Below are 15,809 nucleotides of genomic sequence, written 5' to 3' on the forward strand. Positions count from 1 at the left end.
AAGATGAAGTTTCACATATTTTGCAAAAGAAAATGTTATGTTTCGGTAAAGCAGCTCTAGATTTTGCATACAACATCATTTGGGAAAAAAAACTAATATGAAAAGGCATATACACAAAAAGTTACATCCAAATTCAACAGCCTATGTACATTTGCGATTTTTTTAGAATTCTCAAATTCGAAAAGGAAATTCGATTTTTCAGGTTTAGATTTTGCTGAAAAAAACCAAAGGGCCTCACTTAGGGGTGTACAACGGGTAACCTCACTCTAATTTGAACACCAGCAAGCCTCTTTCTCTTCTTCTATCCACCAGAAACCTTATCCCCATGTACATCCACTCTTGTTCTATCCATCATAATTTGAACACCAGCAAGCCTCACTTAGTTGTTTGATTCACAGAAATATATCCTATAGAAACTAATCCTATAGAAATCTTGTAGTGCAAATCATATAGGAATAAAACATTAGGTAATACCTTATGGAAATTTTTTTTTGGCGCAATCAAACATAACTCATCTTCCTATAGAATTAAATCCTATGTTTTTTCTATTTCTACGATTTTTCTATCCTATGAACCAAAGAAGCCCTAAATGTGTAGGATGAAACCACCTCATGCACATGTGGCATATTCGCCAGAGACAGCTTGCCCACAAAGTTGGTCAAGAGGCTTCCAAAGTATAGATCCCCGTCAAACTCGGGCACCGATGTGATGAAGTTGATCACCTTCCCCTGGGAGTCGTCGAGCAGACGGATGATCTCGCCACTCTCCGACACCTGCGCCACCATTGCTCCCTTGGCCGTCTCCTTGATCCTGTGGAGGAGTACCGGGAAGGACGTGACGACTCTCTTGGTCAAGGTCTAGCGCGTCAGCAGGTCTATCCAGGGCGACCTCAGCTGCATTTTGAGCACAAACAATTCTTGATGCATTGCTTTCCGTATGGTGATATACAGATAAATCCAAGCTGGTGAGATGGGAGGGAGGCGAAAAACCGGGAGAAGTGCAATCCAGACGGAGCCGTCTGACGCTAGACGGACACTCGGGGAGGTTGTCGATGAAGGTCTCCGCTCGGCCAGCATTGTCCCCTTTCAGCCACAACTTGGAGCATCTGAACCTGCAGCTCGAGAGATGAGCGATGAGCCGGCAGATGTGCGTGTTGGATTTGTTCAGGTACTTACCCCCAGGACTCGCAGATGACTAGGAAGGTTTCGTCATGGGACAAGGCGACACTGCTGGCGAATGCGAGGTTGTCAAGCAAGACGGACGCCTTGCCGGTGCTGGGTTCGTACTTGAGGAGGCGGCCGGTGGAGCCGGCCTCCAAGTAGTCGAGGAACCACTGGCTGAGGCCGAACCTTGAGCTGCTATCACTGAAGTATACTGTGCCGTCGGATGCCTCGACGACAGCGTCAGCGAACCTGGCGATGGGGAGACAGTTGGTACAGGTTAATTCAGGTTAAGAGAACCTGACTCAAACAATTCTGGTTAAATCAGGGCAAAGTAGTATGTTGGTGCTGAGGATGAACGTGAGTCACCTGATGGTGGAGCCTTGGACCGTCGAGGCAAGGATGGTCACACGTCTCTCCTCCACTCTCAGTAACCCCTGAAAAAATCACACCAAAATTAACAGTTGAGCAGGTGTCTCACGGCCACATGGTAGTTAACATTCACAAATCGATGACACAAGAGGATGATTTCTTCACCTTGTCAGCGTCGCAGACAAGCATGCTACCGTCGGCGGAGGGCGCAATCCCGAGAAGGGTTGTGCCGCCGACGAACCGCCAGTGCTCTCACGACCCGTTGGGCTGCATCCTCCGGAACCAGCCGTCCCTCGTCGCCGTGCACAGCGTGCCGCCCCGCCATGTCCATGTACACGTGCTCCGGCCCGCTCAGCTGCCCTTTCCCAAGCTTCTGCAGCCGCTGCATATGCATCCATCGGACATGAGCTCTGATGTACATTAAAATTGATCTAAATAAACCGCTAATTAACCTGGAGTATGTTATTGGTGTTAGATTGATCTCTCCCGAGTGAGCCAACGGCCCACCGGGCCCCTTTGACCTGCGCCCTGATCGGGGGCGCCCAACCTGTTATGGTTGGTGGGCCTCTGTCGCCATCGCTATAAAGAGAGGTGGGGCCGGCGGCTCGCAGTACGAGGTTCACCGCGTTTGACGTACGCCCCACCGACATACCAATCCGATCTAGGGTTAGCGATGTGCCGATGGGAAGCTACACCGCCGTCTCCGCTCACCCACGCCGCCGTCACCATGTCAACGTCCGGAGGTTCCTCCTCCAAGGGAGAAGGTACACCGTCTCTCTCTCTCTCTCTCTCTCTCTCTCTCTCTCTCTCTCTCTCTCTCTCTCTCTCTCTCTCTCTCTCTCTCTTTCGTTCTATATCTCCCACGCACAGTACAAGTTCAAGTTCTTTACAGAGATAGTATGATCCCGACGTTAGATCTACACTAGTCGATCCTAGGGTTTCAACATTGGTATCAGAGCATGTTGTTAGATCGATAGATCTTTTGTTTTGGGTAGAAAAGTCACAGAAACCCTAGATCACCCCTTACCCTATTTCGCAAAAGGAAAAGAAAAACTCACCGACAAAGTTTCACCGCCGCAAGTCCCTTCTTTTTAGAGTTTTCTTTTTCCAATTTCCCTTTTTCAGTTTGTTCTCTCTTCAAAAATTAGGGTTTTGCTAAGATTCAATTCTTCCTACTTGAATTCTTTGATAAGTTTCAATCTACTCCCACAAGAGACATGCAACCCTTTCACATCAAACAAATTTGGGTGAAAAGGAGGAAGGATCCCACAAGCCGGTGAAGAAGGAAGTTCCTACTCCGAACCCTTACAGGTATAATCTCCATGGATCTTCTCTCCAATTTGCTTCTAGGGTACCCCTATAAACGAGAGGGAGCAACATGAAGAAATTGAAGAAAGGATCACATCCCTTGAAAAGGTTTCTAAAGCTTGTGTTGAAACTATGAGTGAGGGGGTTGACTCTTACTGGTTGATGAGTAAAGACCTTGAGAAAAGGGTCGAAGACATCAACCAGAGAGTCGAAACCTTAACTAAAGTTGTTCTTAAGATGGCTGATGACAGGAAGATGCTTGTCAAAGTAATCAAGAATCAGCATGATGATATCACAAAGTTGGCTACTCGTTTTGCGTGTACAACACACGCTTGCAATCTGAAGAGGGAAGATACTGTCAGTGGAGCATCCTTTACACAAGAGGACGAATATGTACATCAAAGGAGCTATGTGATCCCGCCTGACTTGAGTCTAAGCTTGGGGAGATCATCCCGAGCCTTGCAAACTCTATTACTAGTTTTTTAGCAAATTTGTCTTTATCCATGCATCTTAGAATAGAAGCTCGTTGCATTATTATATCATGTATTTTCCTTGAAAAGAGAATGATTTTTGTCCAATGAATCTTGAGTCATTATCCTATCTGAAGTATGATTGAATTATGATTATTGAATTAGGATGAATATAATTGTAGTTCATCATGATAATGATTTTATGGTCCTCCACACCAGAAAGCTTTGATAGGATATAGGAAAATTACTTACAAAGTATTTTATGATCATTGGTTCCTTCGTGTGAAAAAGAAAAATCTAGAAAGAAATAAAAATAAAAATGAGAAATAAAGAGAAGTAAAAGAAAGAAGAAGTGCGAAAATAAAAAGAGTTACTAGAAAGATCCATGAAGAAAAGCTAACCTCATGATTTTATAATATTTGGATAAAGTATCTTCTTGTCTTTTATTAAATCTTGAAAAGTGTGGAGGCCTTTAAGTCATTTGATTTTGAGAATAGTATGGTGTTATTCATGCTCTAGTTTTACAATCGATGTTATAACCCTTGTTTTTGAAAAATGCCTCATTTGTTTTAACAACTCTCGCTTCATGAACAAGGATGACTCTGTCCATTAAGCTCGTATCTTGCTCGAGGACGTGCAAGAGTCTAAGCTTGGGGACGTTGATGAGTGCATTTTTAGCATGTTTTTGCGTTACCATTTCATCAAATTATCATCAAGTAGTGGTAGGACTTTTGCATTTCACCGCGTTACCGTGCCCTTTTATGCTTGTCTACGCATGATCCTAAAATAATAAGTCAATAATGAAATATCAATGAAAACTGACATTTTTTTGGCATTTTGACGTGATAAAAATCATTTTTGCACTTAATACCGCGTCTGGGCGAAAGGACGACGTGAGGATAGCTTCTAGGGAGTTTAACGGGCATCGGTACAGGAAGAGCCCGCCTTTACCGTCCGCCCGTACCACCCGCCGAAGACACCGCCTCGTCAAATACTTTCACCTCCCGCAGACGGATCTGAGATCGGAGTTGAGACGCAACCAAAAACACCAGAACACCGCCCCAGAAGAGATCTGAAGGAAGATCAAGAATGAGCCTCATCCACGTTGCTACCCGGATCATTGGAGGACAAGGCATCATCACCTTCATCATCATCCACAACGAATCACCATCTTCATTCTCTCCATTCCATTAGATTGTAATCTCCATTACCATTGTGGGTTCATACTTGGATTCATACCATTATCCCTTTTCGATACACAAGTTTATGATGATGTTCGTGATTGTCTCCATGTGTGAGTAGTTCATCACGTTCTTAGGGGAGATGGAGAAACCCTAGTGGTACTATTATATGAACTAAGATTATTTATACCTTTGCACTATGATTGTGGTTGTATGTTAGTTTTCTCTTGTGATGTTGCATGATGCCGACCATGTAATATTTGCCTAAGGGTCACATGAGGGAACTACCTTCGGAAGTGTGGTAGTGTATATGGCGGGAATTGACATCCAGTATTCGATGCACTATTGTACGAAAGAGGGGTAATAAGGGACTCGCAAGCTTAAAAAGTAACCATGATGCAATCCCTTAATTATAATGGATCAATAGGTGGCTTACCGAAAGTCGTTGCAATGGTTACTTTGGGATGTGTTATGAGATACATGTTCCAATTCGAGCCTTTCCCGCATATAACGAGAGCTAAGATATGAATTATCTAGTTTATGTCTTTAGTTAATACTAGTGGTGAAACCAACAACCCCTGAGAACATTTTAGTCTGATCTCAGTTCAAACACAATCTCTAGTTGCATTTACATTCTCCAGGTTCGATTATTTACTGTACAAAAACACATTGCAAAACCTTATGAATTTAAATCCTTCGCTTGAGATTTGAGACAACTTTAGTAATTTTGGATAAATAGTAACAAGGGGTACCAAGGTCATTACTAGTAGCTTCTCGTGGTTCGATACTCTTATTTCAAAACTAGCTACATTTGATCTGTGTTTTTGCAGTCATCACCCAGTTTTGGAAATCTCACGATGATGGCGAGGCCCTACTGCTGCTTGTCTGAAATTATCATGCAACAAGTGCGAAATTACAATGAGTGGTGTCATGCCTCTAGGGTTCCCAGGATTGGCTTGTAAAGGCGTACGTATCTAGGGTTACATGCCAGAGATCCAACCGGATACGACTATGTCTAAACTAAATTATCTTGTCTTGCACGGAAAGGATCTGACCTCCTCCTATGTCGGTACGGATCCGACCTTCCAATTCCGAACTGAACTCCTACATCTCGATTCTTCAACAACTAGATCAGCCGGTTGGGCCATAGTCGCTACCACCATCTATGGACTACTCGGGCTTGCCGGAATTAAGACCCCGCCATGCTATATCTAGTTAGTATATCTACAACAGTTGGTATGTGTCTTTCTTTTACCACCCCTTGTGGCGTCCATGACCAAGACCAAGTCTCCTTGTGGAATAGAGTTAATGTCCACCCTTGTAGAGTTCAAGACATCATCCTAGTTTAACATTTCCTCTTGGATTATATTGGATTGATGGACCTAGCGAGTGTAAAAAGGTATCATCGAGAACATAATAGATCTAATTAAGTTACTTTCCATCGAAAGGCTTGCATATTGGTGCTTAGACTAGCCCCAATGGGAGTATCATAAGTAGTATCATACATGCCATGTTGGTAAAAATCTGATGTGTCACATCAATTAATGAGATAAGAGATGAGAGTAGTATCATAATATGATACCGTATCATGACACATAAACCGAGAAAACTTCATGACAAATACATCATGTACACACATTTGCATTGAGATTCTACAAAACATTAAATATGACATAAATATGATACCATATTATGATACTATGCATTGTGGAGGTAGTATCATAAACTAGTATCATGTACATGATACTAGTGTATGATACTTCCCATTGTGACTAGTCTTAGACTGAGGCTTTTGCGTCTAGACCTATTGTCCACTTTGTACAAGCCCCATTAGTGCATAGGAATTGATAAAACATATACGCATTAATTATTTTATTTTGAAAAATTTAGTCCTTTTCTGTTTAAATGTCGATGTGGTTACTTCTTTGAAGTTTCATTCATCTTTATTCCTGTTACTACCTCTATTTTAATACATATGGCGTATACATTTAGTCAAATGTCAAACCTTATTAATTTTGACCAAATATATAGGAAAATACCAAATCTTACAAAATTACATAAGTGCATTATAACAATATATTTTGTGGTGAATCTATTTACATTAACTTGATATCATAAATGTTCATATTTTTGTCTAAAATAATAGTCAAACTTAGATGTTGTTGACTTTTGACTAAATTTATAAGCCTTACTCATTGAAATGAAAGAATATTTCTTTTACTTATTTTGCGATTGCATTTTGTGAAATTACAATTTTCTTTCGGCTGCATAGCTTCAGAAACCCAGTATATTTTATTATGAAGAAAGTCCAATTCTCATCCTTGAACTTTTGGGAAAGTTCACTTTCAGTCCCAAAATTTATTTTTAGTCTACAATGAACCTTGAACTCTCATAATAGTTCACTTTTCATCCCTTTGCGGTTAAGAGTTGAGCAAATTACTGGCGTGGAAAGAAAAAATAGGGAACCAACCAAATTGGTTTAGAACCAGACCAAGCCCAAACTAGCTGAGATGTTAAACCAAATGTCACAATGCAAAAAAAAAACAACGAAACCCTTGGGTCCCTGAACCAGTCTCTCGCTTGATTTCTCTCCCTTCTAATTCACGTGAAGCGTTGCGCCACAAAGGTCTCCTTGTTTGCTTATCAACATCTCTACCCTTGCACAGTTATCTTGAGTTTTTTGCCATATTATCAACATCTCTACCCTTGCACCGTTATCTTGAGTTTTTTTTGCCACCTATGGCAGATATTTGCGTAGCTCAATCGGGGTAAGGACTAAAAGTGAATGATTCTGAGAGTTCAAGGTTCATTTTGAACCAGACGGAAGTTTTAGGACCAAAAGTGAACTTTCACTAGAATTCAAGGACCAAAAGTGAACTTTCTTTTTTTATTATCTGAAAATCAACAACACCACAAACAATTGCATTCCCCCTTTCTGTTTTCTCATGTCAGCAAATATGAAACCACAAAAGCCATGATAAAAACCCAAAACATCATTATTATTACCCTAAACTCCCAGAAAACGCAATTATGTATTACCCTGAAATCCAAAACATCACAAATAGTTTCGTTCCGCCTATCCATTTTCCTCGCATCAGCAAAACAGAGACCCAGTAAAGCCATGATAAAACCCAAACCACACATTATGGTCCACGATATCCTCCCCAAACTGAACCTCATCCATTCAGCAAACCCCCAAGGACGTCAATCTCAGAAAAAAGAACCTCTGATCACCTCAAGTTCCAACTTCTCTTTCCCCTTTCCATCAATCATTTTGTGTGCGTGCTCCATTTGGCATTGGCAACACCAATTTGCAGGCAGCCACAATGGCGGCAGCGTGACCAACCTGCCTCAAACAGTTTTTCCCTACCAGTAGTTCGATTTCCTTTCTTCTCCGTCAGAAGCCACAGCTTTTACTCCACCTGGTCTGTGGATGCCATCGAGGGGCACGCCGAGACCACGGGCGGACTCCACAGCGGCGCGCTCCCGTCCCGTCCCCTCCTCTTCTTCCTCGTCGCCGGCGGCCCCGCGCGCGCACGCCCTGCTTGATGCTCGCCGTGTGCGCGCGGCACGGGCCCGCCAAGCTCCCGCTCCCGCCGCCCGCTGGCGACCGGGTCGCCGCAGGCAGGTGGTGGTGGTGGCGCCCCGCGGGAGCACGCCGTGGCCTCGTCGCGCGGGCGCCGTCATTCAATTCCCGGATCGGGCTCGATTCCCAGGTCAGTTGCCTCCCTCGCCGTTCCTCGACCATTCCGTCGAACACTTGGTGGTGGAAGCTACCCTTCGTCTTGGGATCTTTGCTTCGTCTAGTCCTTATCTTCGATAAGTAATTTCCGTCCATTCGTAGAATCTGATGGCTGACGGACAGATGCTTGTTCATACTGTAGCATCTATGATCCTTGTAGGCATTTGATCGAACGGTTTTATAGAACGCTAGAGATGAACTGGAAACTTCCTTTCTCACTCGATTGCATCGAAACTGTTACTGTTGCTTCGTTCTTGATAAAAGTTGTTCATTGCAGAATTCCCACACAAGGGACTTGTCCCAGCTGCTGTGGGTAGGTCCGGTGCCCGGCGACATCGCGGAGATCGAGGCCTACTGCCGCATATTCCGTGCCGCGGAGCAGCTCCAGAACGCTGTCATGTCGGCGCTCTGCGATCCAGAGACAGGAGAGTGCCCCGTGCGCTACGACGTGCCATCGGAGGACCTGCCGGTGCTGGAGGACAAGGTTGCTGCCGTGCTCGGCTGCATGCTGGCATTGCTGAACCGGGGCAGGACAGAGGTGCTTGCGGGGCGGTCAGGTGTCGCGGGCGCCTTCCAGGGATCTGAGCACAGCACGATGGATAGGATCCCGCCGCTCGCCTTGTTCCGTGGAGATATGAAGCGGTGCTGCGAGAGCATGCAGGTTGCGCTTTCTAGTTACCTTGTACCGAATGAGGCCCGGGGATTGGATATATGGATGAGGCTGCAGAGGCTGAAGAATGCCTGCTACGATGCGGGTTTCGCAAGGACCGATAGCCATCCCTGTCCGACATTGTTCGCAAACTGGTTTCCGGTGTACTTTTCAACCGTGCCAGATGAATCGGCGACAGATGAGTTGGAGGTTGCATTTTGGAGGGGAGGTCAAGTCAGTGTGGAGGGACTGGCATGGTTGTTGGCCAAGGGATTCAAAACTATTGTTGATCTCCGGGAGGAAGATGTTAAAGATGATTTATACCTTTCTGCAGTTGGGGAAGCTGTCTCATCTGGAAAGATAGAGGTGGTCAACATGCCAGTTGAGATCGGGACTGCTCCCTCTGCCGAACAAGTTCAGCAATTTGCAGCACTTGTGTCAGATGGAGCCAAGAAGCCCATTTATCTTCATAGCAAGGAAGGGATTGGCAGGGCGTCTGCAATGGTCTCCAGATGGAAGCAGTATGCCACTCGTGCTGAGAGACTGGCTACTAAAAAGCGCTCACCTAATGTGAATGGTAAGGCCCTGAAGAACGATCGGACAGAACAGCACACAAACAGTGAAAACGGTGCACTATTGGAGTCCGATAGAACTGTGGATGCTGGGGAAGCACGTGACACAGAAATAGAAATTTCACATAATAATCTGGAAGTTACTAATTCCCTTCCCAATGATCAAAGCACTGAACAAGGCGAGTTGCATGGCAGCAGGACGGAACTTCTTTCTGATTTTAAACTGGAGACTAGTCCCCTTAAGGCACAATTTCCTTCTGGCAATGTTTTCTCTAGAAAGGAGATGACCAAATTTTTTAGAAGCAAAAGGATTTATCCAAAATCTGTTCTGAACTCTCGGAGACGATCGAGTAGCTTAATGATCTCAAGGAGAAAGCAAAATCTCAGAGCTGAACAGAATGAAGCCATTGATTCTGAAGCAGCAGACATGATGGTTCTGAAAAACGCAAATGGGACGTTATTTGACAATGATTATGTACTATCAGTTTCTTCGGGGATCACTAATGGGAAGCTGTCAAACAATGGAACATCCACTTCTTCTGAGCAAAAGCAAAACCCAGCCTCTCTCCTAACTATTGATACAGGAGCATCTAATGGCAACAGCTCCAATGGGAATGCTCAGCTTGGATCACAAAAACCATCTGAAAAGAATGGCGCTCCTTATCTTGAGAGATACCCATCAGATTCCATTGATGGAAGTATTTGTGCCTCTTCAACTGGTGTTGTCCGAATTCAATCGAGAAGAAAAGCTGAGATGTTTCTAGTACGTACAGATGGATTTTCTTGTACTAGAGAAAAAGTAACAGAATCATCTTTGGCTTTTACTCATCCTAGCACCCAGCAACAGATGCTTATGTGGAAATCTCCTCCAAAGACTGTTTTACTACTGAAGAAATTAGGCGATGAGCTCATGGAAGAGGCTAAAGAGGTGCATGCAGAATTTCCAATTTTTGGTGAATATATATCATTGCATATCATTTGTATATCAATACTTCTGTTATACTTTTTATCTGGTAGCAAAATGTACTCTGGTCCATCTTAAAGAAGACTAAATGTCCTGCATGCAAATGATCATTCAATATATGTTGTAATACAATGCTAGAGATTAGAGAAGTTTGCTTGCAAGTAATGTTTTATGTTTTGGAAGCTTACCTTTTAAACTTCTCTAGTACTGAGTACATCATGAATTTGTAGTAAAGATGTGGAACTACTTATAATTAATTTTAAGGTTTTTGGTATTGTATCAAAGAGAACATTAGTTAAGTGAACCTAATATAATAATTTCTCCAGTAAATTGAATATGTTCTTTGGAGTTGAATTTCTTAAAATGTTTCAATGAAGTTGAGAATTTGCTTTAGAATCCAAAAGGGATGTATGAAGTCCCTGAATACACCAATGGGATATCTGGGTGATAATGGAATTGATTGAGAAGCTTTTTCTATGAGTGGGATTTGATCTCTCCTGGTAGTGATAGTCATTCATGGGGGCAGACAGTCTAGAACATCATCTGAAGTATCTGATGAACATTTCACAATTTGTATAACACATCTGGTGTAGGCTCTTTTGTATATGTCTTTGAAAGTGTCTCGGATACTTAGTTCTCTACTCGAACTTAACTGTTTGATAGTCACTTAGGCTATACATTCCATTTACTTCTGCCTAATTTATTCTTTTCCTTGGCAACAGACATAGCATTTGATACTCTATATACTTCTAACAGCTTGCTTTTTTAGGTCGCTTCATTTCTGCATCATCAAGAAAAGATGAATGTTCTTGTGGAGCCAGATGTTCATGATGTATTTGCAAGGATTCCTGGTTATGGTTTTGTGCAAACCTTTTATACTCAAGACACCAGGTATAAGTGAAACATATTTAATTTTTTGATGAGTGATAATCTATATACCAGTATTAGTTTCCATATTACCATTTACTAACATCATTTTGTGCCAAAAAACAGTGACCTTCATGAGAGAGTTGATTTTGTCACATGCTTGGGTGGTGATGGGGTCATATTGCACGCATCAAACTTATTTAGGACTTCTGTACCACCTGTTGTGTCATTCAATCTTGGATCCCTTGGATTTCTGACTTCACATATTGTACGTTTCAGACTCCATTCCAAGACCAATTTATCTCTATAGCCTGTGTTTTGGATCAAATCTAAGCATGTAACATTTCCTTTACCTCAGTTCGAAGGTTTCAGACAAGACATGAGAGCTGTCATCCACGGGAACAATACGCTTGGGGTTTATATAACCCTTAGAATGCGCCTACGCTGTGTGATCTTTCGAAATGGAAAAGCAATGCCTGGAAAAGTGTTTGATGTGCTAAATGAAGTTGTTGTTGATCGGGGTTCTAATCCATATCTTTCAAAAATTGAATGCTACGAGCATAACCACCTTATCACTAAGGTAATATGTGTACAAAGTCTTAGAAACTAGATGTCTCTATTTGTGCCTTTTTTTTTCCTTTGGTAACAGTGCATCAATGTCGTTTGTCTATATTTCTGTCCGGAAATTTTAGTTGGCTGCATCTCAAAATTATGTCATGTTCCTTGTTATGCTAGATGAAGTTTAGCAGTTATGACTTATGTATCAAATGTTCTCCAAACTGAATTGTCTTTCATACTTATCACATGATTGCCCAAACAAAATGGGTACTGCAATGTAATCATCACATACTAGTTGCTGAGTCTCACTGCTATGCTTGATCTTGTAGTCCTAGAGATTATATAATTGTTTGATGCTAGTATTCAGTATTCACTTAGATCTTCAGTATTGTAACCACAGTAACATGAACTGTGGGAATATATGTAGGTTCAAGGAGATGGTGTGATCGTAGCAACACCAACTGGCAGCACAGCATACTCTACTGCTGCAGGGGGTTCAATGGTAGGTTAATCCTTGCAAGCTATACTATACATATGGCATATTTTTTGTGTTAAGTTTTCACTCAGTGTGCCCTGTTATTTCTCAATTAAGCAGCACATTAATGTAGTTTTCTACATGAAAGATGTCGTTTTGGTTACATGGATACAACTTTTATCTGTCATGCATCCTGTAAATGTTTCAATGAAGCCAGGCTGATGAACATCTGGAAAGCTGTTTTCCACTGCCTAAATGTTAAGTGTTTCGGTGAATCTTTTCATAAACTTAAAAAAGAAGACTTCTTACACAAGCTTCAGTAGTGCATGCAGTTTTTATACACAACATTTACTTAATAATAATACAAGGAGTCATTATCCGTTACCTAAGATTCAATCTAGTTGCTGCAGTTATGGATGTTTTTTAATCTTTGGGGAGTACACTGGAGAATAAAGAGAAGTGATGCTATGGCTTGTTTGTGAGCTTTGCTGGTGTAGTGCTGCATTCAAACGCATTACGAAGAGTGCACCTTTTTTTGTCTTTTGAGCACCCTATTCATTTGTGCCAGTCAACTGCTCGTTTTGACTTGCGTCGCATATCTCAAAGTTATTTACGGCGATCATTGTCATTTTTGCTGTCCAGGTCCATCCAAATGTCCCATGTATGCTGTTCACTCCAATCTGCCCACATTCACTGTCATTTAGACCTGTCATCCTTCCTGATTCTGCACGGCTTGAATTAAAGGTATGGAGGTCCTCCAATAGATGGATCTTGAAATGCCTAATATTCTCATGTAATCCTTATCTCATCCTTAAGAATAAATGCATGGTATGCATATGTCTCGAGAACATACTGGCTTGATTGTTACCCCACAATGTACTAACTGACTGACTGTCATTTTTATCAGATCCCAGATGATGCCAGAAGCAACGCTTGGGTGTCGTTCGATGGCAAAAGACGGCAGCAGCTGTCACGAGGAGACTCGGTTCATATATCCATGAGTGAGCACCCGCTCCCCGACAGTCAACAAATCGGACCAAACCGGTGACTGGTTCCGCAGCTTGATCAGATGCCTGAACTGGAACGAGAGGCTGGACCAGAAGGCACTCTAGACACGTGGACACACGGACACGTCATACAGACACATACGAACCCTAGCATTCTCTTGTACATACATAGCTCAATACATAGATAACCTCATGTTAGAACATAGTTGATCTCTTCTCTCTGTAGCATATGCAACATTACAGGAGACAGGCAGCTCCATGGCTTTTTGACCTGATAGCAGACGATGGTAAGATTGATAGTGTCTGTAACTATCGGCTATGTAAATCAACAGTTATTTCTGGGAGCAGCAGAAGATGATAGCGCAAGTGATTCACCTGATGCCACATTGTAATGAATCCCTTTGAGGAACGGTGGCGGTATATACTGTAACTAATGGCTAAACTTTTTTTTTCATTATTTATTACAAAAGTTGTCAACCACCAGGGCTGAATAAATCCGCTTTACAAAAAAATATTAACAAATTGTCATACATCCTAATGTAATCGTTTCTATGAAAGAACTCTCTCTTATACTAGTACTGCTAGATCGTCGACGGTCACATCCATCCTCTGATCTATTGGCGACCTGCCGCCAGGCAAGTGCCTGATACAGATGGTCTTCCTTTCCGTGGTTCGATTCAGAACGCTCACCCAGTGGATGCGGCCTGGGATCAATGGCAAGAAAATTGGTGGACAGTGCACTAACTTTAGTGTTACTTCCTCTAACGGCATATATATCTACATTTCGGAATAGCACATCAATGAGACCTACGTGTTCAAGAGCACAATTTTGTTAGGAGCTGTATCTGAAAACTTATGTGTTAGAAACTGTCAAATTTGCCACCGGCTTACTATTGAAATGACATTCAATGCTATGTTCTCCACATGTTGTAACAACCATATGTATGTGTAATATGGAAGTATTTCGAAAACTAACAGAATGCTGTAATGCTACATTTCCTAGTGTTTTTTGTTTCAGGTTTTAAGAAAAAAAGAATGCATATGTAAAGATACTGTTCCTTGCAACAGTTCCAAGCTGCAATATGATCACTAACCTGTTTGTTTCAGGCAAATCAGTACTTTAATAATGGTTTCTTGGTTCCTCGAAACAACAGCCTTGCAAATATTACTACAAGTTTTGACTATATCTACAGAATTTGAGGACCATATATGGCATGTTCAGCACATTCAAAAGGCTTGATTGTATGAGGTAAAAATGTTGTGAATATCCCATCTGGTTTGTGCCCTGAAGGATGGAATGAGGGCTTCACTTGGTTGTTTGATATTCCCCCAAAAGGGCAGAAGCTATACAATGTGTGTGAAAGCAAAATTTCATTTGCAGAGTGATGGGACTACTGATCTCGGCGTAGACATGCTAATAGTGTGCTCTGCTTGATGCCAATTGTCGGAACCTCCACGACGTGAAGAGAAGTCAGGGTGAATCAGGAACCTCCTCATACCAGCTGTTTAAACATAAAATTAAACAGAGATATCAAGAAACAGAAGATGCAAAAATTACCGGACATTGTTTGTAAATAAACAAAATCATACGAAACTAGATCAAGATCATTGTACTGACACATTATTCTCGTTCCCTGGGGGAGGTACCCTGTAGCTGCGAAGTTTGATGACCGACCTTTTCCACAAAGAGCTGAAAAGTAGTAATAAAAGAAGAACCACTTCAAGAAATCATCCGTTGTTGGTTGTATGCAGTGAATACGATTGTTGGAAAATAAAACAAGCAACAGGCTGCAGGCAATAATAATGAAAAGAGAGCCCACCAAACACAATCTGGAACCTTCTGTAACTTTGACCATGTCCATGAAGCGACCCACCAGAGGAACTGCACACAGGCTTGAATTATCTGACAAAGAGACATATATGATCGTTAGCATGAGAAACTGGTCCAAATAAATGTATTTGGAGCTATCTTAATTAGTTCATTACCACAGGATCTTCGACGCTACATCCCCAGTAGACAGTGAAGACAAAGCCAGCCACCGAAACACCGCAAATAGCCCATATGTAGCTAACATGGTACACAAACGTGTCAAGGTGCAGCCCCAACACCATGAATAGCAAAGCATGGAATGCTCCATGGCCGGCGGTGCCCATGGGCAATGGAGCTGAGTCCGGGAACTTGCATGCCACCATGCCCAGAACCATCGAGGTAATAGCAACAGTGAAGTAAACTGCAACCCAAGGTGTCAGGCTCTCGTTATTGGTCCTAACCCTGTCTAGCATCTGGATAGCATCTTTCCAAAGGAAAGTGGTCATGCCGACTGTAATGAAGGCATAATACACTTCCATTGTTTTCTTCTGGTCTGTTTTTTCCTGCAGCACATTGGTTTACACAATTAAAAATCCATTTTAGATTAGCCTACTATGTTTGTGACATTATTTACCTTGTCCCCGGAGTTGTTATCCCCATCTGTAGAGGTTTCA

The 15,809-nt window shown here is 42.4% G+C and overlaps 1 protein-coding gene and 1 pseudogene across 1 annotated transcript; one reads left to right on the forward strand and one right to left on the reverse strand.

The window, feature by feature from the left end:
* Positions 1–551: 551 nt before the first annotated feature.
* On the reverse strand, positions 552–2,182 carry LOC124696652 (annotated as a pseudogene).
* A 5,857-nt stretch (positions 2,183–8,039) lies between these two features.
* Positions 8,040–13,767, forward strand: LOC124703532 (probable NAD kinase 2, chloroplastic). The gene is made up of 8 exons (XM_047235745.1): positions 8,040–8,207; positions 8,511–10,382; positions 11,188–11,309; positions 11,412–11,553; positions 11,644–11,865; positions 12,271–12,345; positions 12,961–13,062; positions 13,226–13,767. Exons 1-8 carry the CDS (start codon positions 8,040–8,042, stop codon positions 13,364–13,366), a joined length of 2,844 nt encoding a protein of 947 aa, XP_047091701.1. The 3' UTR covers positions 13,367–13,767.
* Positions 13,768–15,809: the final 2,042 nt, after the last annotated feature.

The sequence above is a fragment of the Lolium rigidum genome, chromosome 3, assembly GCF_022539505.1.
Source record: "Lolium rigidum isolate FL_2022 chromosome 3, APGP_CSIRO_Lrig_0.1, whole genome shotgun sequence".
Taxonomy (NCBI): Eukaryota; Viridiplantae; Streptophyta; class Magnoliopsida; order Poales; family Poaceae; genus Lolium; species Lolium rigidum.